This window comes from Impatiens glandulifera, chromosome 2, assembly GCF_907164915.1.
Source record: "Impatiens glandulifera chromosome 2, dImpGla2.1, whole genome shotgun sequence".
Taxonomy (NCBI): Eukaryota; Viridiplantae; Streptophyta; class Magnoliopsida; order Ericales; family Balsaminaceae; genus Impatiens; species Impatiens glandulifera.
In genome coordinates, this window is record NC_061863.1 from 279,503 (window position 1) to 303,522 (window position 24,020).

Consider the following 24,020-nt stretch of genomic DNA (forward strand, 5'->3'; position numbering starts at 1 on the left):
CTAAAATTTCATGACTTAAAACATAATTTCATTCATCGTTTTAATTATCTAATCACTTCTTTTATATATATTTAAATATCAATACCATCCTTTATCAAATTTATATAAAACTAATTTATCTTTAAAAAAATAATGATTAATCAAACAAAAAAAAAAAATCATAACTGCTACATCAATTGAACCCCAAAGTTGATTTTCAGTTTATTTATTTTTGATAATATTGAACTTATTTTAATTGTCAAAGTTATAAGTATGTTTAATTAAATTTAAACAACTTATCTTTAAATTATTTATTTTATGTTTCTAACAATATTTAATATTATATATAATGTTATAGATATTTATATATATTATATATTATTTATTTAAAAATATTAACCAGTTTAATTTTTTATTCAAAATAATTTGAATTTTATAACTTTTTTAAAATTTTGGTGAGAAGTTCGTGATAACTCGTTCAAAACTCAACTTGATCTTGGTTTAACAAAGCTCGAATCGAGTTTGAGTAACTCGATTTTGTAAACGAACTCGAGTTCGAACTTTTATATTTCTAGTTTGAGTAAATGGTTTTATAACTATTATAAACATTTATATTTATATAATATATATAATAGAAATTCTAATATCCTTCACAAATTTTCTCCCTTTTTTCTTTTCTATGTGAATATCTTATATCAAACTTTTCATCTTTTCCTTTTTTCTTTTTATTTTCTCTCTTAAAATCAAATAAGCAAATCAATCTTTCAAATGCTCGATTTTTCACATTCCAGACAAAGAACAAATTTATCTTTCACATGCTCGATCAATCTTTTTATTGTCTTGTCTTTGTTAGTTATTTTCATTGTTATTGTTGTAATGATGAATTTGTAAAAACATTTTTTCTTTAAACTATTATGTTCAGTCTGAATTCCTTAAGACTTAATTAGTTGTTTTAGTAATGTTTGCATAAATGTAATGATCTTTTGCATCCTATTTTTTTAAAATACTTTATTTAATAATATGTGGATGCAAATAGAACACAATAGTGACAATCAAGTTGGTGGTGATGATCAACCACAAATAGACTAAAATGATTAATATGAATACATAAATATAAATACAAATCAAGGTTTACACCCTACAAATTATGATTTGAATGATTATTTATCAAAAACATGTTAAGTAAAGGTCAATCGAAAAAAGTTTGATTACTTATAATAGTGGAAAGTGGGTAGACTAACGTATAAAATATATTGTCAAAATGGCTCAAGATATTTTAACAATTCAATAACTACAATACCTTTTGAATTAACATTTAATATTAGGACAAGGATCATTGATGTATATTTATAGTTAGCTCCAAAAGAGTAATAATAATAAAAAAAAAAAAAAAAAAGTAAGATTTTACATTTAAATATTAGTAATATACATATAAATTAATATATATATATATATATATATATATATATATATTAATTAATTAATTAAAGAAAGAGTCAAAGATTCAAAATGGCACTTTCAAATTCCTTTGAACGATGATGATTGTTGCTTCAAGTAAGACCCCAAATTCCTTATAAAAAATTGAACTTCAATTACCCTGTATTAATTTGTTACTATTTTTTTATTGTAGAATCATTGATCATTTTGTGCTAGATGATATTCTTAAATATCCAACTTTAATAATTTTTTAATGGTATTTGTTTCAAATATCAAACTTTCTTTTTTAAAATTTTAATATTTGTGATAACATCATTTATTTTATATATATATATATATATAACTCTCGTTTTATAATTTTGAAATGATATTTGTGATATTATATGAATATTTGTTATATTTTAATTATGTGATGGTATTAATATTTGTCTTTTAAATAGTTTTTTTTTTATATTTTATATGTAAAGTTGAATGATTAATAATAATTTATTATAAGTTTGTGAATATATAATATATTAAGTTTGAGATATTATTTAAATTAGTAAAATATATAATTTTAATTAATAAAATATAATTTTACATTTTTCGAGTTTAAATAGATAGAATTGTCAACTAGTAGATTTTATGTATAAAATTTTGATACTTGAGTTCGAGTGTTCGAATATATATAATGCAAATCGAGTCGAGTAGTATGATACTAGGCTTAACTCAACTAATTTATACTCCTAATAATAACCTCCATTTTAACTTAGGGTGTTGATAATTGAACTAATTTGACCTCTTAGAGAGTCTATTGTCATTTAAGCTACTAAAATTTAAATTTGTAACTTAATTTTAAATATTAATAAATTTTTAAAATTAAGAAAAATAATTTATTTGAAAATAAATTATATGAATAGATTGGAATTTATAATTTTTTTGTAATAATATATAATTTTAGGTTTTAATTAAAATAAAAAAAGAAAATAAATAATTAGATACATAAAAGAAAAAACACCATTTATTAATAAAAAATATCTAATACAGATATATAAATATTTGATTACTGTCTTAAATTTTATATTTTGATGCATACATGTATTTATATTAAAATATAAATATATATTATTATAATGAATTTAATTTAATAAATATAGTATTAATTAAAAATTAAATTAATTATATAAAAAATATAAAAATAAAATTATATAGAAAAGAAAGTTGGTGAAAGAAAAAATAAATATTCAAAATTATAAGTTTTAAAAGAGGAGTTAAAGAAAAAAAATAGATAAAATTATTATAATAGATTATTAGACCAACATTACTTATAATTTATTTTAATAACCAAATAAAATTAACATTATTTCACTCTTTTATTCATTAATTAAAATATATTATATTTTAAATTATTATTTTTATTTTATTTATATATATTAATAAATTTTAAATATTTTTTAAAAAAAATATTTTTTCTCTCTATAAATTTTCAAATAATCTAAATCCAACAAACTCTAAACTAGTATTGTTTTGAATTTTTTAAAAAACTCAAACAAAATTAAAAATCACTTCACTCTTTTTTTATCCGTCACATAATTCAAATCATTAAACAAAATACTAAAATATTCCTTATTTTAAATAATTATTTTTTAATTTATTTATATCTATATCAATACCTTGTAAATATTTTTAGCAAAAATAATAATCAATCATTATTATTATTTTTTAATTTAATTTTTTTAAATAACCTAATCTTTGAAACCAGCTCTGAATCAAGCTAATTGTCTTTTTTATCTTTATCATTTTAGCAAACTTTTATATATATATATATATATATATATATTTTTTTTTTATGATATATTAATCTCTTAAAGATTATAGAGCTTAATGAATAATTTGACTCTAACCTCAAATGACATTCTTTCCAATTATATTATTTAGAGATATTAAATTTATTTTATTATATATTATTTATAGAAAAATACTTTACTTTCTATAAAAATTTTAAATTACAAATAAAAATAATAAATATAATTGTATAAATGATAATAAAGTTATTCTTATAAATATTTAATTATTTAAAAATATTATGAACTATGTATTTTTACTTATTTTATCAAAATAATTCAAATACAACATACTGTATAAAATAAGATTTCGTTTAAAAAATCATATCAAACAAGCGATTAAATATTATGTTTTTTTATCCCTTTTCTAGCCTAGCGACAATAAGAGTTAGATGTTCACCATAAGATCCTGGGTTAGAGTCCCCGTTAGGTGGCAAATTCTGCAAGTGTGTTTGCGGATTACATATTTATTCCGTTGTCCTATTTTTTATTATTATGTTTTTCTGCCTCTAAAATATAATTTTCTTTTACTGAATATTTTTCTAAACCAACCAAGGCCTATAGTGAAATGAGATGTAAAAAATTAATAATATTAATATGTATAAATAAAAAATAATAATTTAAAATAAAATATATTTTAATATTTTAATTAATAAATTAAATAAGGTAATAAATGATAATAAGATTGAAATGGTGTTTGAGTGATTTAAATAACTTAAATTAAACACAACATTAACTTTAACTACTTTTGTTTTGATGAGATGTTTTGAATATTTATTTTTCCTAAAAAAAAATGAAACATTATTTGAATATATATATATATATAAATAATTTGTTATTTTGATCTAGTCATCTAAGCTTGGTCATTTATATGTTTGGTCATTTATATGTTTTTTATAGATATTATTTTATTTGATAAAAAAATTATTTGAATTTTTATTTGATTTAGTTACTAAAAAAATATTGAAACTAAATTTAATAAAAATAGAATATAGTATTTTAGTTGGTGAAATAAATGATTTGATAATTAAAATGATATTAATGCAACAGAGAGAATTTTTTTTTTTTTTTTAATAAAATCCAAAACAATTGAAGTAAGATCAATATTATTGCAATTATTCTTACAACCTTTTTAAAACTTTGATATGTACCTTAGAAATAAAGTAAGTTTAATTTATTTTTAGTTCAAACCATGTCTCCGTCTTTAAATTACAATCAATAGTTACAAGTCTATTTAAATCCCTAAATAATTTTTCTTTAGTATAAAAAACATTTGACATGGAATTGCCAAAAATAGTTTAAGTAATATTTTAATGATTGAGAATAGATAAAAATGTAACATATTTGATTTAAAAATAATTTGAGTGGATTTTAAAGTTAAAATAAATTCAAATTTTAAAACAAAATGAAAGATGGGCTTTTCTAATATTCGAATATTAGCCCTACGGCCTATCAAGTAAATTAGGCCCAATAATAAACCAACTAGGTCCGTATTTCCGAAGCAAAACCCTAGTTCCCTCCCTGCCGTCTCATACATCATATATATAAATTCACACCCAGACTTCTTCATTCATCATCATCATCGTCAAAACAGTTTCATCTGCTTCTCTGCGATTCATCAATACAAATTTATGGATCTCGACTTCCTTCATATATGCTGAATCGATTCGGATCTGGTTCGTTTCTTTAAATAAGTTATTCATATTCATCGAATCCTTCTTTCTCCTTTATGTATGTAATCGTATGACGTTTCGAAGAAGCGATGATGATAACCGTTTTATACCAGCTCACTATGAGATCTCTGTGGTCTAGGAATATACCCCTTCCAATATATCTGAGCTTCTTCGCCATTTTTATTGTTTGATCTTTGATTTTGCTGTTTGTTTCATTGATTATCATTTACAATCATTCTCATTTGATAGTTCTAGTAACGCGAATGCTCGTTCTTCGTTGCGATTTTCGAATCAGATTGAAATCATATATGTTCGTTCCCTATGATGATCATTATCATGCTAATTCTGATAATTCTATGTGATTATACATTTAACATTACTGAGGGAACATTATACATTTACTTATTAATGTTTATGCTTTATTTTTTCTAAATTTTATTTTCATAATCACTCATTTCGATTTTATCATTTATTAGTTTGATTTTCTACAATATTTTCTTATAATAAAATAAACATTTCAAATATCCATATCTTTGAATTATATATATAAATTTTTTATGCTACATAATATTCATTGTTTTTATAATCTTTGACTTTTTGATTAGTTTATATTATAATAAGAATTTAAAATAAAATTATATGATTAAAACAGGTTTGTTTACTTTTAAAAAGCTTTTTGCTAAAATGGGTGAAAAATTGAATTATTTGTATTTAAATGCCTAACATATTATTTTGTATTTTATTTAAATGGACTGGTTATGAAATTCAAATTTATGATAATGTAGGCATGATGGGAGTTTCTTACCTATAATAACTTTTCTATATTTTCTAAAAAATTTTCATAGCTATTTATAGAAATAGAAAACTTGAGGCCAAGGCAGCAAGCCCTCGGCTAAGTCGTGTCCGACATGCTGGAGCAGAAACAGATTACGATGTATACCTCGCTCATCTCACGGCTTGAAGAACTTGAGATCGAGGTGGGGTTGCTTAGGTGCGCGGTTGGTTCGTGTCCCCCGATCGCAGCAGCTCCTTCGTCCAAATTCAGGGTCCCCGAGCCTTCTTCATTTGGAGGAGCAAGATGCGCTAAGGAAATTGAGAATTTCCTTTGGGACATGGAAGTTTACTTCGAAACCTCCAAGATCCCTGAAGAAAAAAAGGTGTCTGTGATTAGCATGTATCTCGTGAGCGATGCAAAGCTGTGGTGGAGAGCCCGCCTCTCGGATGATGCTAGTGCTATGCGTGATAGGATCGACACCTAGAAAGTAATGAAGCGTGAGCCAATCTCCTTTAGCTCACGCTTCATTACTTCCTAGGTGTCGATCCTATCAGACATAACACTAGCATCATCCGAGAGGCGGGCTCTCCACTACAGCTTTGCATCGCCCACAAGATACATGCTAGTCACGAACACATTTTTTTCTTCAGGGATCTTAGAGGCTTCAAAATAAACTTCCATGTCCCAAAGGAAATTCTCAATTTCTTTAGCGCATCTTGCTCCTCTAAATGAAGAGGACTCGTGGACCCTGAATTTGGACAAAGGAGCCGCTGCGATCGGGGGACCTGAACCAGTTGCGCGCCTTAGTAACCCCACCTTGATCTCAAGCTCTTCAAGTCGTGAGATGAGCGCGGTCTGCATCGTAATCTGCTTCTGCTCAAGCATGTCGGACACGACTTAACCGAGGGCTTGCTGCCTTGGCCTTCAAGTTTCCTATTTCTATAAATAGCCTAGAGGAGGCAACCTTAAAGGCATCAAGACACACGTGAGAGTTTTATTTGTCTAAGGTTTTGTGCCTACCCACGGATTTCCTTGTAATTTCCATTTGATTGTATGTGAATCAATAAAAGAGATCCAAGGTTGGCTTCGGCCGTAATTGTGTGTGCGCCTTTTAATTTATGTTCTTCATCATCTTCATATTCTGTTCTTACCTCTAAACATATATAATCGCTGGGTAGTTTGTGACTTAGAAGAAAAGTCTAAATATTGAGTAGGCTGATCAAATTTTTGCAAGGAGAGTCTGAGTCGGACAAAGGGTTAGCCAAAAGTTGAAATTTTGGCGTGTTATTCCGCATCTGAACGACTTTTCGTTACAGTTACGGCCGAGTGGAGTACCTCATCTCCACAATCTTGAATTTGCGACTTTCAAATGCAATGGGGTGCTTCTCTTAGATTAAGACCCCATTAAAAGCCTGATTAGAGACATCTCTGTGTATTTCAAACGAATTCTCAAACACTGGAAAACTTTAAAACCGTTTATAATGTAATCGCCTATTTAAGGATCTGAAATGCGTCGCTGCAACTTTGTGACAACTCAAAATCTTGGTCTTTCTTCAGGAAGTAAGTGAGGGGCTCAATTATTTGAGAGTATCCCCGAATGAATCTTCTGTAATAATTGGATAATCTTAGAAACTAGTATAATTCTCTTACTTTTGTCGGAATAGACCAGTTTATGGTTGTTTTCACCTTCGCCTGGTCCATGAAGATCTCCCCGTACTTATCACATGTCCAAGGAAAGATATTTTGTCTCTACAGAAGTGGTACTTCCCTTTGTTAAAATAGAGACGGTGTTTTCTCAGTCATTTGAACACCCACTCCAAGTGGTCGTAATGTTTCTTCATTGAATTACTATAAACCACGATGTCATCCAAGTACACCACCACAAACCGATCCAAGCTTTCATACAACACATCGTTCATTGAGTTATAGAAAGTCGCAAGGGCATTAGTTAAGCTAAAGGGCATGACCAAAAACTCGTAAAAGTCATACCTCGTTACATAGGTGGTCTTTTGTACGTCTTCTTTGGCAAAACACACTTGCCAATACCCCAATCTCAAATCGATCTTAGAATAGAATCGGGTTCTAGACATTTTGTCAAACAAATCCAAGACATTAGGGATATAATACTTGTTTTTAATAGTCATCTTGTTTAACGCCATGTAGTCCGTCCAAGCACATTCTCAATGGCTTGTTTTTTTTGAAACAGTATAGGGGAGTCATAGGGAGATTTGGAAGGTCCGATTAGACTGCCATCTAGAAGTTCATTCAATTGCCTCCTTAGTTCCACCAACTCCAAGGGTCCCATCCAATTGAGGGCCTTGGAAGGCATCACTGCACCCGATTCTAGCTTGATTCTATGATCGATGTACCTTTGGTAGTTCTGGTGGCATCACGTCTTCGAACTGTTTCATCAGTTCAGCCACTTCGCCTGGAATCTCCTAGTATACATCGGTCTTTAATTCCATCAAAGTCGCAACGTAGGTCTCTTCTCTTTAAACCTTTCTTTAGTTGTAAGGTCGAGAGGCTACGCGACTTCCTTTTTTTTGGGGACTCGTGTATTCCAGTTATAAAGAAGGGACTGTTTGGTTCCCCAATGAGTACTCCTCCCAAGTGCAACATCACCGCCACCTTAACTTTTATGAGGAACTCAATCCCTAAAATGACTTCGAAGTCATCTAGGGGTACCACCATGAACTCACACCGTCTTTGCCAATTTCCTACCTACAAATTTGCCATCGCCATTCCTTTAATTGGCTTGGTTTCAGAGTTTACCACCTTTACACGACTTTCCAATTGGGTTATTTCCAACCCCAAGTTTTTGAGTTCCATGGTTAGCAACAAAATTATGGTTATCACTTCTTTCTCGTTAATAAGGAACTTGATATACATTAAGCCCTTTTGAAGGTTCGGTCTATCAGAATGCAATATATTCAATAGTTGCATTGGATTGACCTTTGAAGGGATGTCTTCTTTGCGTTCCTCATCCTTCTCCGTTAGTAGGGTCGCCACCCTTTTAGGTTTTGGGCAGTCCCTCATGCGGTGGTCACCATTACAAATAAAACACCCTTGATTAGTACGGTCTCGGGAGACAAACAACTCTTTTGTCTCCTTTTTACTAATGGATCCTTCTGGTCTGACTTTCGTCTCTTTCTTGCTCCTGGATCCTTCGAGTTTGACTTTCTTTTTTCTTTTTTCTTTCTGTAACATAAGATTTCGTCTTCCCTTTCTTCTTTTGTGTGTGATTCTTGACATCAGGATTTAGCGCCCGCTCACGTCTGCAAGTCAGTTAGGAAGTTGAATAATTTGTCTTCAACATCCAACATCAAAGAGATGAATTCTTTGACATAGTTCCTAATTGAGTCAAAATGTCTCTACTTCCGTTGAGACTCCCGTGCAATCCACAACGTATTATAATTTATAAGGATATAATTGTTCATTCAGTTCGTGTTTTAAGGCTTCCCACGAATCTATTTTCTCACGCTTAATACTTGCGCTGTCTGATAAACGAGCTCTCTACCAGAGCTTTGCATCACCATCAAGGTACATGCTGGTACAAGACTTTAGGTTGTTTTATTTTCTGCAATTTTTGTAGATATCCAGAAATTGGCTTTAATACCACTTTTCACAAGGCGTTATTTACGCAACGAAAATTGGCTCTGAAATTACTCTTTTTTAAAAAAAAAAATATAGTTAATTTATTTATATTAGTTTAAATGTAAATAAATAAATTATTAAAAAAATGTGTTTGAATAGTAAATTATATTAGTTTAAAAATGTTTGAAGAAAAGCAAGTTAAAATAGGTTAGTACTTGATTTGATTTGATGTTGTATTGTATTTAAAATGGATGACAGAATTCTTGAGTTTTTGAATAAAAATCATGAAAAACTTTTATGAAAAATGTTGGTTGGGTGGTGGTACATTATCATGAATAACTTCACTTTTTGTTCTTACACTTTGCAAAACTAGTTTGGTCTTGTTGCCCTTTACTTTGTTTAACTGCATACCAAGACCTTTTAGAGGACAACTTTTCAACCTAATTAATTCAAACAACTTAAACTACCAAATACATGTGAGTAGGTGAATATCTTTGAACTAACTTCAAATTTTATTGACTAAGGGATGTTTGGTTATTGTGATAAAATTCAAACATAATATCAATAATTTAATTAATCAATTTTATTATTAGGTTAAATATCAAAATTACCTTTTAATTAAATTTAAAATTAATATATATTAAATAAAATAGGCTCACCACCGAGTGTAAAGAGTAATTTGGTCTTCAAAATTTTAAAACTAATTTTTTCTACTACATTTTCTTCCATTAAAAGAGACAATAAAATGGACCTTCTTTGGGTTTTAGGCCTAGTTGGGTTAATGGTTTTGAAAAATTTTGAGTTATTTGAAAATTAATGATTGCTTGTGAATTTGATGAGACAATACATTTTTTGTACTTACAATGATATAATAAAAATAATAATTTAAAATAAATTGTATTTTAGTATTTTAATTAATAATTATGTGATTCAATAAAAGAGTTTTTAAATTTGAGTTAACTTTTAGCTTTGTAGTTGATCTAAGTCTCTTGAGGAGAACACCATTGATTGGTCCCTTGCAGCTAAATATCATCTAAATAATTAAACACACAAATAAGATCAAACTTATCCCTAAACATCCATTTACACTAAAAAAATGTATCAAAATTAATGACATCACTTTGACTAATGTGGAATTGAGCATCATTAATTTTTTTTACAATTTAAGGTTAAACTTTTGAAATGTTGATATATATTATTTAAACTTTATAAACTGTGAGTATTAAAATTCATTAAATTATGTGATAAAAATGTGTTGATGAATAAACTAACGAAAAAGTAGAATCTCATTAGCATCGAATGTTAGGTGAATCAATACTAAGAAATTTTTTTGAAGATACTTTTAAGTGTTTGACTAAATAAACTAGCGAAGAAGAAGGTAGAATTCAATTGACACATAATACTGGGTAAAATTATACATGAAAAAAAATTAATCATAACAAAATATTATAGCATGTTGTCTAAAAAAGTAAAGCTAACGAAAAATCTCATATAATTAGATTAAGATTAACAAAAATATGAATAATTTCTAGATAAAATAACCCCCAAAAAAACTTAGAGTCGAAGAAAATATATTAATATAACTAAACTAAAATTTAATAACTAATTATTATAATTATTTATATATTTATATTAATTATGATAATTTAAAATAATTATATTAATTAATTTGTAATGATGGAGCCTCATCACTCAAAAAATAAAGCCACATATAAAAATAAATTGACTTTTAATCCGTCAGTCAACGAGTCTCTTTTTTCACATGATCCTAAAGTAATTAATTAATGAAGGCATAACATACCAATATTGTCATAAATTAATATTTGCAAGAAAAAGCACACATTTTCTTCTGCCAATTAGCTTTGTTGTGTATATGGGTAAAGGAATATATTATAACTTCGTCAAAGATGTGTGAATAGAATAGAATATAACTTGAATTGAAGTATTAAAACCCAAAAAACAACTATCCTTTCCTTCATTACTAAACATTTCAAAAATTCTCTTTTTCATGGACTATTAAAACACCCCCATCTAATATTTCTTCAACATTAATTCAACTTCTACCAACTATGATGTTTCTAATGGCCATACCCAAACTCCTCTTATTACTCTTACCTTTCATTGAATTAGTCTTTGGAGGGCAAGCGGAATACGCCCTACAATCGACCATGCTTCGTGCATGTCACAAGATTCAAAATCAAAGTGATTGCCTCGATAATTTAAGATCGAAGTTAGAGAGCACTAAGAATCCTAAAGACCCCAAGTCGGTTCTTGCTGTCGCCATGGAGATGACACATTTGGAGGCCATGCGGGCCAACAACGGATTCTCGATGTTCGAAACGCTTTCGTCTGTTGACTCTCGCGAGTCTTTAGCCGTGGAGGATTGCAAGGAGCTCCTCGACTTTTCGGTGTCGGAGCTGGCGTGGTCTTTGGATACGATGAGGAAAATCCACGCCGGTTCTAAGAACCATCACCATCGAGGGAACCTTAAAGCGTGGTTGAGTGCAGCCCTAAGTAACCAAGATACGTGTCTTGAGGGTTTTGAGGGGACTGATAGGCGTGTAGAGAGGGTCATAAGGGGAAGCCTTGCTCAAGTAACGCAACTTATTGGTAATGTGTTGGTGTTGTATAGTCAAATGCATAGTTTACCGTTTAAACAAACAAGAAATGACACGAGAGATGAAGAAGGGAAGAGGTATCCCAAGTGGATGTCCGAGGGAGATAAGGAGTTGTTTTCGATGTCGAGTACGAGAGGATTGTACGCCGACTCGGTGGTGGCACAAGACGGAAGTGGCCATTATCAATCGATCACGGAAGCTGTTAATAACGCTCCTAGCTATAGTAATAGGAGGTATATTATTTACATAAAAAAAGGAGTTTATAAGGAGAATATTGACTTGAAGAAGAAGAAAACAAATATCATGTTCATGGGAGATGGAATCGGCGCTACTGTCGTCACGGGCGATCGAAATTTCTTACAAGGATGGACCACTTTTCGAACCGCCACAGTGGGTAAGTCGATCGTGCTATAGTAGTATATATATATAGATTGTTGAATTCGACACAAATAAAATAATTTGGTTTGGTTTGGCATGCATGCATGCAGCTGTTTCCGGAAAGGGATTTATAGCTAGAGACATGACATTTCGAAACACAGCCGGACCAGAGAATCGCCAAGCAGTGGCTCTTCGAGTGGATTCCGACCAATCAGCCTTCTACAAGTGTAGCATGGAAGGCCACCAAGACACTCTCTACCTTCACTCGCTGCGTCAATTCTATCGCGAATGCGATATCTACGGCACCATCGATTTCATCTTTGGTAACGGTGCAGCCGTCTTCCAAAACTGTCGGATCTTCACTCGAGTCCCACTTCCCTTACAAAAGGTCACCATAACCGCCCAGGGGCGAAAGGACCCCCACCAAAGCACCGGCTTCACGATTCAAGATAGCTTCATATACGCCACCCAACCTACTTATCTAGGCCGACCATGGAAACAATACTCGAGAACCGTGTTTTTAAACACTTACATGACCGGTCTAGTTCAACCTAGGGGTTGGCTAGAATGGTACGGGGACTTTGCCTTGGGTACCCTTTGGTATGGAGAATATAAGAGTTACGGTCCTGGCGGTTCGCTCATTGGTCGAGTCAATTGGCCCGGTTATCATATCATTCAGGACTCAAACGTCGCTAAATTCTTCACCGCCGGGAATTTTATCGACGGTTTCGCTTGGTTGCCCCACACAGGAATTAAATTCAAATTCGGTTTAAATTAATATGTAAAAATGTGGCATGTTCCTAAATGAGCTCTTTATCATTTGTTTCATTTAACCGAAATAACTAACTTTCTATACATTATATATATAAAAGAGAGGATTGCTCCCCCATGACATCTCTAATTTGTAGAATTGCTCTCTGCCGAGGCGTCGAAAGCTTCAAGCAGAGAGTGCGTTAGATCATATATAAAAAAAAAATAGGTGGTTAGAACATATATATATATATATATATATATACATATATTTAAAAAATGGGAAATTCTAACGACGATGATGATGGAGATGGAAAGATGAAAATTATTGTGTTGGTCCTTTGTACGTTTCTATTGGTGGCTATGGTGGTGGCGGTGGTGACGGTAGGACACAGCCGGAGTATCGAGGACAAGAAGGAGGATGCGGCGCCTCAAAATGCGAAGGGGAATTCAAAGGCGGTTCAGGCCATTTGTGCAACCACAGATTATAAAGACGCTTGCGTGAACAGTTTAGGTTCTACGAACGCAACCGATTTGAAAGAACTCGTTGGGATTGCTTTTTCAGCTGCCAAGAAATCTATCTTGGAAGCTTCTAAGAACTCATCCGTTATCAAAGAGGCTGAAAAAGATCCTAGAACCAAAGATGCTCTTTCTAATTGTCAAGATCTAGCTGTAACCGCAGCAGACGACCTCGATAGATCCTATACACAAATGAGTAAGTCTTTAATATATAATAAACAATTTTATATATATATATATAGAGACATGTTTTGAAACATCGATCATTTGCGTGCAGGTAAAATGGAGTTAGTTCAGGTGGATGACATTCTAGATAATTTGAAGACATGGCTTAGCGCCGCCATGACTTACCAAGAAACTTGCCTTGACGGGTTCGAGAACACGACCGGAGATGCCGGGGAGAAGATGCAAAAGATTTTGAAGCTTGGAATGCAACTTACAAATAATGGCCTGGCTATGGTCACTGAGATCTCCAAGGCACTGTCCTCTGCCGGCATGGAAGGTGGGATGTCCCGACGACGACTTCTTTCTTCTAGCAACGAAGGCGGAGAATACCCTTCTTGGATCGGGCCACAAGCGAAGAGACTTCTGTCAGAGAGAAGAAGAGCGATAAAGATTGATTTGGTGGTTGCTAAAGATGGGAGTGGAAAGTTTACTAGTATTAATAAAGCTCTCTTGTCTATTCCTAGAAATAGTGAGAAAGTATTTGTCCTCTATGTTAAGGAAGGAGTGTACGAGGAGAAGGTCCAGGTTGATAGGAACTTGACAAGTTTGATGATGCTTGGAGATGGTCCCGAAAAGACAAGGATCACCGGAAGTTTGAATTTCATCGACGGAGTTGGCACTTTCCACACCGCAACCGTCGGTATGTATACATGCATGGCATGCATGCATGCACGTATGAAACTTAATTAATTATACATTAATTCATCATGATCGATCATGAATCTGAAACCCTAGTTTCTCGTGGTGTCGTCGCATGCAGCTGTGCTTGGAGACCGTTTCATTGGTTCCGGTATAGGATTCGAGAACTCTGCCGGCGCGGAGAAGCATCAAGCCGTGGCTCTTAGGGTTGGGGCAGACTTATCCATATTCTACAATTGTCACATGGATGGTTACCAAGACACGCTTTACACTCACACTTATCGTCAATTCTATCGCAATTGCCAGATCTCCGGAACTATTGACTTCATATTCGGCGATAGCTCAGCCGTCTTCCAAAACTGCACCATGTTGGTCCGTAAGCCAATGGAAAACCAAGCCAACATCGTCACCGCTCAAGGCCGAAAGATTGACCGACAACCTACGGGCATTGTCCTCCAAAACTGCTCTATTGTCGCTGATCCCGCCCTTTATCCTCTTCGTAAAACCCTCAAGTCTTATCTTGCCAGGCCTTGGAAAGAATTCTCCAGGACCATTATAATGGAGTCGTATATCGACGACTTGATCGATCCCGAAGGATTCTTACCGTGGAATGGTACGTTTGCATTGGACACTCTCTATTACGCCGAGTACAACAACTATGGACCGGGATCTTCCAAGGCAAATAGACTCAAATGGGCTGGGATTAAGGAGATCAATCGGACCGAAGTCAAGCAATTTACCGCAAATAAATTCTTGGGTGGAGAGATATGGGTCAGACCGAGACGTATTCCGATGTATCCGGGGTCAAACAAAACCAATTACATTCCCTTCGATTCATGGTTTACTCGTGCAGCCCCTAAAGACAATGAAACAGATTCGGATGACTCAAGTAGTCCAACTTCAAAAAGTCCTACTGCCAGCCCTAGCCCGAAAGAGAAAACTTCAACCCCAAGTCCAAGCCCAAGCTCAAGCTCGAGCCCGAAGGAAGACAATAAGCAGAGTCCAAGCTCAAGTCCGACCTCGAGTTCAAGCCCTAGCTCAAGTCCGACCTCGAGTTCAAGCCCTAGCTCAAGCCCGGAGGAAAGCAATAAGAAGAGTTCAAGCCCTAGCCCTAGCCCGAGCTCCAGCTAGGTGGTTGAGACTTGAGAGGCACACGGGGATCCAAGCTTCAATTCCCACGACAATCATAATGTAAAGATCAACATTTCTTATTTTCTTAAGTCAAAGTTGTAACTTAAAAATTTGATTTTGTACAGAATATCTCATCATCCATATTAAAAAAAAGAACCTAACAATATTGTTCATACATTTTTTTTTTAAAATTCTTTTATAATTATCAACCTGTTGTACTTTTGAAGTAGTTTCTTTTTCATGATCAAATCATATATGATATATAGCTTGGAAAGAGTCTCATTTCTCTACTATATGATCTTTGTTGCATTTCTTAATCTTAATTCCCTATTTGCTTGACATAAAGGATTAAGTATTTGCATATATTAAACTAGTTTGGAGGTTTTTTTTTTGTAATATGTTTGGTTGTTATTGGTTTAATAAATTAGTATATTTTTTCAAGTTGTTGTATAGTATATCTTCTTTACTAAAATTAACATAATATGATAGCTTAACGGTAAATAATCATGATTAAAAGTTCTAAGTTCTTACAATATGATTGTAACTAAAATCGTCTTAAAATTATGTGATACTATCGCGGACCAGGCTCTCTCACGACCAACGGACGGACTCTCTCACAACCAATGGACCCACGTACGAATTTTTTTGATTTTTATAATAATTTATAATATTTTGAGATTACTTTTACTTATTAAAAATAAGTCATAAAAAATTATAATATACATCTAATATTGTTTGCGATAATCTCATTTAACTATAAAAACAAATCTTATTAAAATAAATGTAATTTGACATAAAATAACTTGGATAGGGAAATAGATTCAGTTAGTTGGCCATTAATTAATTAAGTTGGATTCAAGTAGAGATGTAAATCAATCCTCAAACAACAAAACACAAGCAACCCTACCAAATTATATTAGATTTACTCCTATAAATAAAGACACTTAACCATTATTTAATGAAAAATCAATATAATGGACGATTTTCTGAGGATGTAGACATTTTTTTGCCCAATATCATTATATCTTGTGTTCTTTATTATTTCTTACCCTTTTATCTTTATGCCTTTTTTTTTACCATGTGTTTAAATTAAACATTTTCTCAACAAGAATAATATAAGAAGATTATTTTTGACCACGTATATTGTTGATAGTTGTTGTGGTTACTCCAATCAGGCAAGAAATATAGGATGATGAAGAATAAATCAATTTATCTTCTAAACCATGCTCGCCAGGGCTCTTGTTCAGGTCGGAAACAATCGTTGTCACCAGTCACAAACATCCTCTCGAATTTCAGGAGGAGGACAATTGTACATTTGTTATTAGACTTGACTTAGAAGAAATTGACATAGATAGATGATTTAATCTTTTGAATATTGTATAAATTTTGGGTTTTAATTTTGATATTTTCTTTATTTGCTCGAGTTTGAGTGGTTTTGGTTGGCAATCAAAGTTCAAAATATTTTGAAATTTGTTTGTTTGAAATTGTGTGAATACTTTCTTAAAAACAAAGTTACAATTGAAGTATTGATTTTTTTTATGTCACCAATCACCCTATGCATTAAAGTTATTCCACACAAAAATTACAATAATATTTTGTTTTTTAAATTAATAGGCGTGATTCTATACATTTAGTTGCATATCAAAGATGGGGCCATATTTGGACTGTTACACTCATATTTATAGTTGATTTATTACTTTATCTTTTACCTTCAATCTATCATTTTCCCGGAACAGTCCATTAAAAAAAAAATTTACAATAGTTATACGTTTGTCTCAAAAGATTCATGTTAGACAAGATTATATTAAATTTGAAAAAATAAACTTTTTTATTTTAAGAACAACTTTACCTTTTTTTATTTATTATTTATTTATTTATTTTTTATTTTTTAAAATTTATTTATTGTTGTGCACGCATTAAAACACTACTTACATTTTCCGCCCTCTCAAATTTGAGCATAATACTGATCGATCGAGTCATCTATCGTCTTCTTCGCGAGATCGTATTAGTCGGTGTCGGTGTCGGTGTCGGTGTCGGTGGTGACCTACACGAAGTATATCAAGCAAGCAGAAGCAGAAGCAGAGGACGGTTACTTTGAGCTCGAAACTTCAGCAGGAAACAAGGTATTCTCCTTCAAATCTGCTATGACCTAAATGATTCGAGTTTAGTAGCTAGATTCATATTATTGCTATTATGAAAGAGGAAGATAGACAAATCAGTACTATATCTATGTCTGTTCCTGTTTCTAATAATTTGTTAATGCATGCAGTATTTTGGCTTGCTTTGTTCTAGCTAGTTACGAGTGCAGCAGTCTCCTCTTTAGCTAGCTAATTGTTTGCATTTCTGATTTCTATCTGTCATACAACTTGTGTGTATTCATACTTCTTCTGTGTGTGCATACATATCAGATTTGGCTTCATATATATATGTAAGCCATGTTTTCTGGAGGGAGCATTTATATTGGAACTAATGTTGTGTAACATTCTTTCCTTCATCCATGACCAAGGATACATTTTCACCAATGTCATCTACCTCCCTAATATTAGACAAAATCTCAATGTTCTCATGATTATTCTCCCTTGGTAGTAATGTGTGTACATTTCCAATTACATGTTATTGTTGGTTCAAATGCAATCATTTTTTTGGTGAAGCTGTATGTTTTATTTACCTTTATGCATGATGGAATGTTATTATGTAACTTGATTCCTCTTTTTGGAGATTTTATGATAGACACATGCATAAAAAGATAAGAAAATTAAGTGGCACAACACTTTGCAGTAGAGGAACTGCATTCTTTATCTAACACTTACATAACCTTGCTTCTTCATTTTGGTATTTATAATGTCATCTCATGTATACAATTCTGCTGGTCAGGTATTTATCTTGTTTTCCATATTTGGGTCTCTACTGTTTGAGGTTCTCACACTGGCTCTGCTTAGAGGTAATCTGCTAATTCAGTTTCTATACAATTAGGCTCCTTCCTGTATACTTTATTTGAATGTCTGTTCCTGTTTCCCTTTTTCTGAATTTAAGAAGCTAGCACGACCCCAAACAGTCAGTCATGACTCCCTATTTCATCTTAAGGCATTCTTAGTGGGAATCGAACCCGAGACCTTTGGTCTAGTGGGTTATGTCTGTTCCTGTTTCTAATAATTTGTTAATGCAGTATTTTGGCTTTGTTCTAGTTACGAGTGCAGTCTCCCTTTAGCTAATTGTTTGCATTTCTGACTTTTAGTTATACTATCTGTCATAGAACTTGTGTATTCATACTTCTGCGTGGATATTCGTGTATACATATCAGATTTGGCTTCATATATGTAAGCCATGTTTTCCGGAGCATTTATATTGGACTAATGTAGCCATTTGCATGCAATTGCTCCTTTGTTTTTCTTGAGTTCTAGACACTTAGCTTCTAAGTACATTATTATGCCTATGAGATATCAAGCATGCATAGCTTGTGAGATTGGTGAATTGAGTTGAGAATAGACAAACGCATATATTACTAATTAGCCCCTCCAACCAAAGAAAAAAGAAGAAAACTTGTGTTTTTCCCTGCCAGGGTTGTTGTGTCTTTCAGCCTGCTTAATTAGGCTCTGATTTGTCAAATTAGCTGATATTTTATTTTTCTGCATCTCCTCGTGTTCTGGAAAGATAAATAAGTCAGTATCACCTAATATCCAAGTGAAACTTGTAATCTTCACAGTTGTCAGAATACCCCGTGAATTGAATTGCTTCCATGTAAATATAATAGACCCACTGAACTTGTAAATATAACTGAATCCCCACTATACCATTATACCTCCCAGTGCTACATGTCTTATCATTTTTGGAACCGTTGAGGAGGAGTTCAAAGACATATAACCAGAATTTAGTAAATCCTTTTTAGCGACTTAGGAATCCACTATTTGAGTTACCTTTTTAATTATTTGAACAAATCTTGGCCTCTTGTCAAGAGACCTACCTAGTAACATGGCTCTGCTCTACCTAGTAAATTTGACACTAATCTTACCAAGTCGGCACCAAGTCCTAATTAGGAACGACTTTACATTGGTCTTTAAAGCCTAATATTTACTCACACTTGAGTTTTTTTGGATGTAATGGAACCACCAAACTTTCACTCTCTCACAAACACACCCGATGATCATGTTTTTTTTTTTTTTTTACAATATTAGTATTTAAATGCAGCCGGATTGCTCTTGATATGATGGGTAAATATTAACATGTAAATGCTTTGGACATGTGTACTGGATGGCCTTGAATAGTTCAGGTTCTCTTCTCATCTAGGCATGAATCCCAGTCCACTAGACCAATATGTCTCTTTAAACATTCTTAATCTCCTTTTTACATGATTAAAATGAGATTTGAACAACTACAATTAGGTAACTCTACTTAGTCTAATTTATTTGAATTTTTTTTTCTTTTCTTTTACAGATAAAATGGCTTATAACACTAGGAGTCGTGCCAATCCTAGGGAGTCCACCAGTTTCACCAAGGAAGAAATTTCCGATCTCTTAAACAAGAAAGTGGAAATTAACAACAAAATAAGTTTGAAGGTACTAATTTCAATGTTATTCAATTCCAATCAAATTTAATATAAATTATTTTTTTAAGTTTAAATTTTTAATATGTCATTATTTTGTTTGTAGGTTAAATGTGAGCAGCGCCTTGATTACATAGAACGATTAAGGGTAGCTTTAAGGTGGTACTTAAATAAAGAAATTCGGGATGAGAAGCTAAAAGTGTGCGAGGAACTATTAGCTGAAGTGAAACTTGAGATCCCTTCCGAGGAGGAGGTGTGTTTTTTTCTTTAATTTATCTGGTTTGTTATATTGCAAACATATTATTATGTTTTTTAGACCAACCATCAGTTACTTTATATTTATTTATTTATTTTTAATATTGCAATTTGTTTTCTTCTCTCAGCAGCAGCAGCAGCAGAATTTATATTGTGTTTTTTTTGGGTGTATGCATTTATATATATATATATATATATATATTCTGATCAATCTCCACCATGATTTAATGCAGTCAAATGAAGACATGAGAATAACGCCTGAAACAGAACAGAGAGCGCAAACTGAGTCTTAGTGAAGAGGAACCATTCAGTTTCAGTCTTGGTTTTTGATGCCACGGAGTTGCTGCGAAAAACAGTTGGCGATGCCTTCTGAATACTTGAAGCTGGATTTGTTAATACAAATAGATCTACCCTTCCTTTTATTAATTAATACTGTTTTGAGATGATTTTAGATAATATCTTCTGTTAAAAACTACTAAATATAATGCTACAAAACTGACTACTCGTATTGAGAGATATATAAAATGTTTCTCATTCACACCTCATGAAAGAGATATATAAAATGTTGTATACACCTAAGGGATCGATCAGGCATGAAAGCTGGGAATCGCTGTGTCTTCTCTGTTTCTGTGTCTCTATTTAGCCATCGCTGCTGGCTAACCATTTGAAGCTGAATCATTTGGGGGAGTTTGGAAGGAGTTGGAAAGTGCAAATAACTTTTCAAGCCTATTATTATTATATATTGTCAAGCAATGCAAAAATATCATCATCCAATCTTGGTTTATATGCAAATTAGTTTTTGATTATTTTAACTTTAATAATAATAATAATAATAATAATAAAACCTAGAAGATGCATAGCCTACGCTTTATGATCTCAAAGAAGAAGATATTATGAAGTGATTTGTAGCAGAGAGTGTAAAGTTAAGGCTTTGGTTAATGGGGGTTTTGTTTGATTTTTTTTCTAAAAATTCTTGTTTGATTAAAATTAAGAAACTAAAATTAGTTTTTTTTTTTTTTTTTGACTAAATTACCCTTCTCTGTATATTTTTATTTAATAATTAATTTTAAGATCATACAATTAAAAATATTATTTTTTTTGGGTTGGCAATTAATTAAATGAATTAATAATAAAGAAAGAAAAGTGGTTAATAAATTTTGGTTGTGTGGTATTTCACAAAATGAAGGCGTTACTATTGTTAAAGCCTAGCTAAAACTATACTGCAAATCCAATTAGTTGTAGAACATAAAAACTTGGATTTCAATAAGTGAAAAATATGTCAATTATCATATATATAGTAAGTAAGATTTTATTATTTCATCATTAGTCTTTCATAGTTAGTCTTTTGTGTTTTCTTAATTAGACTTTTTAATTAATACTTTATGTGCTTATTTAAGACACATTTTCATTAATTAATAAACATAAAAAAAAAGAATAGATGACAAAAGCAACATTAATTAATTACACGTTCAGTTAAGTTAACTTCATACAATTTCTTTCTTTATATACCAAAACTTAACAAGCATCATCGAGAGAAAATCCATTGTTTACAGAATTGCATGCAGAAAAGCCTGTCATAGTCGAGAATTTTATGTGATTTATCATTAGAACATAAACCTAGATAGATAGTGAAGATTCTTAATATTAGTACCTATATATAGTACTTAATAAGGCTGGTCACCAGCTGAGTTTAATAATAAAGTAATCAAAATGGCTGATCACCTGCTTGTCTTATACATGGGTTAACAAAAGATGGCTGGTCACCTGTTTGTCATCAATTGGGTTTAATAATAAAATAATCATAAGGGCTGGTCACCTGCTTGTCTTAGGCATGGGTTAACAAAAGATGGTTGGTCACCTACTTGTCATCAATTGGGTTTAATAATAAAATAATCATAAGGGATGGTCACCTGCTTGTCTTAGTCATGGGTTAACAAAAGATGGTTTATCACCTACTTGTCATCAATTGGGTTTAATAATAAAATAATCATAAGGGTTGGTCACCTGCTTGTCACCAACTGGTTTAATATAAAAGAGCTTATCACCATCTTGTTACCTACTGGTCATAAGCAAAGAGGGTATGTCACCTGCTTGTCACCAACTTGTAGCATATGAAAGGGTTTGAAGAATGAGGTGGCTAAGCGTGAGATGGCTAAGCATGAGGTGGCTAAGCATGAAGTGGCTAAGCATGAGGTGACACAAGTATGAGTTGGAAAAATATAAACAGTCGGACTCCCTCGGTCGAACCCCCTCGGTCGGACCCATCGGTTGCACATAGATTTTCCCTCGGCCCCGACCCAGATTTGCCTCGGCCCGGACACAGACTTGCCTCGCCCGTGATTTTGGCTAGGACCGAAGTTACTCGGTCTAAAATGAAATTTTGGGTGTGACAGCTCGATCCTACTTAAAAGAATTTCGATCTCGAAATTAAAACAAATCGAATAAATCGGGATACATCTGTTGCATGTCTTTCTCTACTTCCCAAGTGGCTTCATTAGCAGAATGGTTGGTCCACAGAACCTTCACCATGTTGATTTCTTTATTTTGTAGCCTCCTGATCTGCCTTGAAATTATCTATGTTGGGACCTCTTCATAAGTCAAGTTTGGTGTCCATTGCATTACATCATGATGGATTATATGGGTCAGATTTGGGATGTATTTCCTTAGATTGGAAACATGAAAAACGTTGTGGATTGTATCAAGAGTTGGGGGCAGGGCAAGTCTGTACGCAACATCACCTATTTCCTCCAGAATTTCAAAGGGGTCGATGTACCTTGGGTTCAACTTGCCCTTTTTCCCGAACCTGATGATACCTTTGCAAAGGGAGACCTTTAAGAAAACGTGGTCACCCCTACTGAAACTTAGATCACGGCGCTTCTTGTCAGCATAACTTTTCTGCCTACTTTGAGCTGCAAGTAGCCTCTCTCGGATCTTGCCAACCAAAGCCACGGTGTTGGATACGATTTCTGGTACAATCACAATTCTCTTGCCTACCTCGTCCCAATGTAGTGGTGTCCTGCACTTCTTCCCATATAATGCTTCAAATGGCGTCATTCCAATGGAAGATTGGAAACTGTTGTTGTAAGAGAACTCAATCAAAGGCAGCCTGGGTTCCCAATTGCCTCCAAAGTCAATAAGACAGACCCGCATCAAGTCCTCAAGTGTTTGGATCACACGTTCAAATTGGCCGTCGGTTCGAGGGTGAAAAGTTGTGTTGAAGGACAGCTTCGTTCCTAGACCCTTGTGAAGACTCTCCCAAAAATGAGAAGTGAAACGTGGGCCTCGGTCTGAAACTATCCTTGATGGGATGTCATGCAGCCGAACTATCTCTTGCAGGTACATCTCCGCATATTGAGTCATTGAAAAGGTGGTGCGAATTGGCAGAAAGTGAGTTGACTTGGTGAGACGGTCCACTATGAATACGACTGCGAAATAATCTATCAACTAGGGAAGGCCAACGTTGTGGCTGATGCACTTAGCCGGAAATCTAGCACACTTAATCAACTTAGTGCTCAACCCAACCTGATTCTGGAATTCGAGAGGCTGAACCTGGTGGTGTTGGAGCAGCAGCAAGAGTGCATCCTGGCGACTTTGGCAATAGTTCCGGACCTACTTGAAAGAATTCGGTTGGGACAGGCTCAAGATCCCCAGCTGACCACATGGAGGCAAGGGGACGAGAAGAAA

General features: G+C 32.9%; 3 protein-coding genes and 2 non-coding genes across 5 annotated transcripts; all 5 read left to right on the forward strand.

Moving 5' to 3' along the window:
• The first annotated feature begins 4,991 nt into the window (after positions 1 to 4,991).
• LOC124928297 lies at positions 4,992 to 5,086 on the forward strand. The gene has a single exon (XR_007098504.1). It is a non-coding gene; the product is annotated as a small nucleolar RNA snoR69Y (small nucleolar RNA).
• Positions 5,087 to 5,226: 140 nt separating this feature from the next.
• LOC124928303 lies at positions 5,227 to 5,302 on the forward strand. The gene has a single exon (XR_007098510.1). It is a non-coding gene; the product is annotated as a small nucleolar RNA snoR53Y (small nucleolar RNA).
• A 6,043-nt stretch (positions 5,303 to 11,345) lies between these two features.
• Positions 11,346 to 13,164, forward strand: LOC124926453 (putative pectinesterase/pectinesterase inhibitor 22). The gene is made up of 2 exons (XM_047466681.1): positions 11,346 to 12,293; positions 12,388 to 13,164. Exons 1-2 carry the CDS (start codon positions 11,351 to 11,353, stop codon positions 13,053 to 13,055), a joined length of 1,611 nt encoding a protein of 536 aa, XP_047322637.1. The 5' UTR covers positions 11,346 to 11,350; the 3' UTR covers positions 13,056 to 13,164.
• Positions 13,165 to 13,648: 484 nt separating this feature from the next.
• Positions 13,649 to 15,541, forward strand: LOC124927997 (putative pectinesterase/pectinesterase inhibitor 28). Its single transcript, XM_047468513.1, has 3 exons — positions 13,649 to 13,742; positions 13,824 to 14,411; positions 14,532 to 15,541. The coding sequence occupies exons 1-3, from the start codon at positions 13,739 to 13,741 to the stop codon at positions 15,539 to 15,541; spliced, it is 1,602 nt and encodes a 533-aa protein (XP_047324469.1). The 5' UTR covers positions 13,649 to 13,738.
• Positions 15,542 to 17,518: 1,977 nt separating this feature from the next.
• LOC124928220 (kinesin-like protein KIN-14N) lies at positions 17,519 to 20,821 on the forward strand. Its single transcript, XM_047468753.1, has 5 exons — positions 17,519 to 17,664; positions 18,416 to 18,482; positions 19,973 to 20,094; positions 20,188 to 20,334; positions 20,570 to 20,821. The coding sequence occupies exons 3-5, from the start codon at positions 19,978 to 19,980 to the stop codon at positions 20,627 to 20,629; spliced, it is 324 nt and encodes a 107-aa protein (XP_047324709.1). The 5' UTR covers positions 17,519 to 17,664; positions 18,416 to 18,482; positions 19,973 to 19,977; the 3' UTR covers positions 20,630 to 20,821.
• The last annotated feature ends 3,199 nt before the right edge of the window (positions 20,822 to 24,020 follow it).

Coding starts and splice junctions, on each gene's coding strand:
- LOC124926453 (XM_047466681.1), top strand. CDS start 11,351: ATGATGTTTCTAATGGCCATACCCAAACTCCTCTTATTACTCTTACCT. Junction 12,294..12,387: donor TTTTCGAACCGCCACAGTGG/GTAAGTCGATCG, acceptor GCATGCATGCAG/CTGTTTCCGGAAAGGGATTT.
- LOC124927997 (XM_047468513.1), top strand. Junction 14,412..14,531: donor TTTCCACACCGCAACCGTCG/GTATGTATACAT, acceptor CGTCGCATGCAG/CTGTGCTTGGAGACCGTTTC.
- LOC124928220 (XM_047468753.1), top strand. CDS start 19,978: ATGGCTTATAACACTAGGAGTCGTGCCAATCCTAGGGAGTCCACCAGT. Junction 20,095..20,187: donor ACAACAAAATAAGTTTGAAG/GTACTAATTTCA, acceptor TTTTGTTTGTAG/GTTAAATGTGAGCAGCGCCT. Junction 20,335..20,569: donor AGATCCCTTCCGAGGAGGAG/GTGTGTTTTTTT, acceptor GATTTAATGCAG/TCAAATGAAGACATGAGAAT.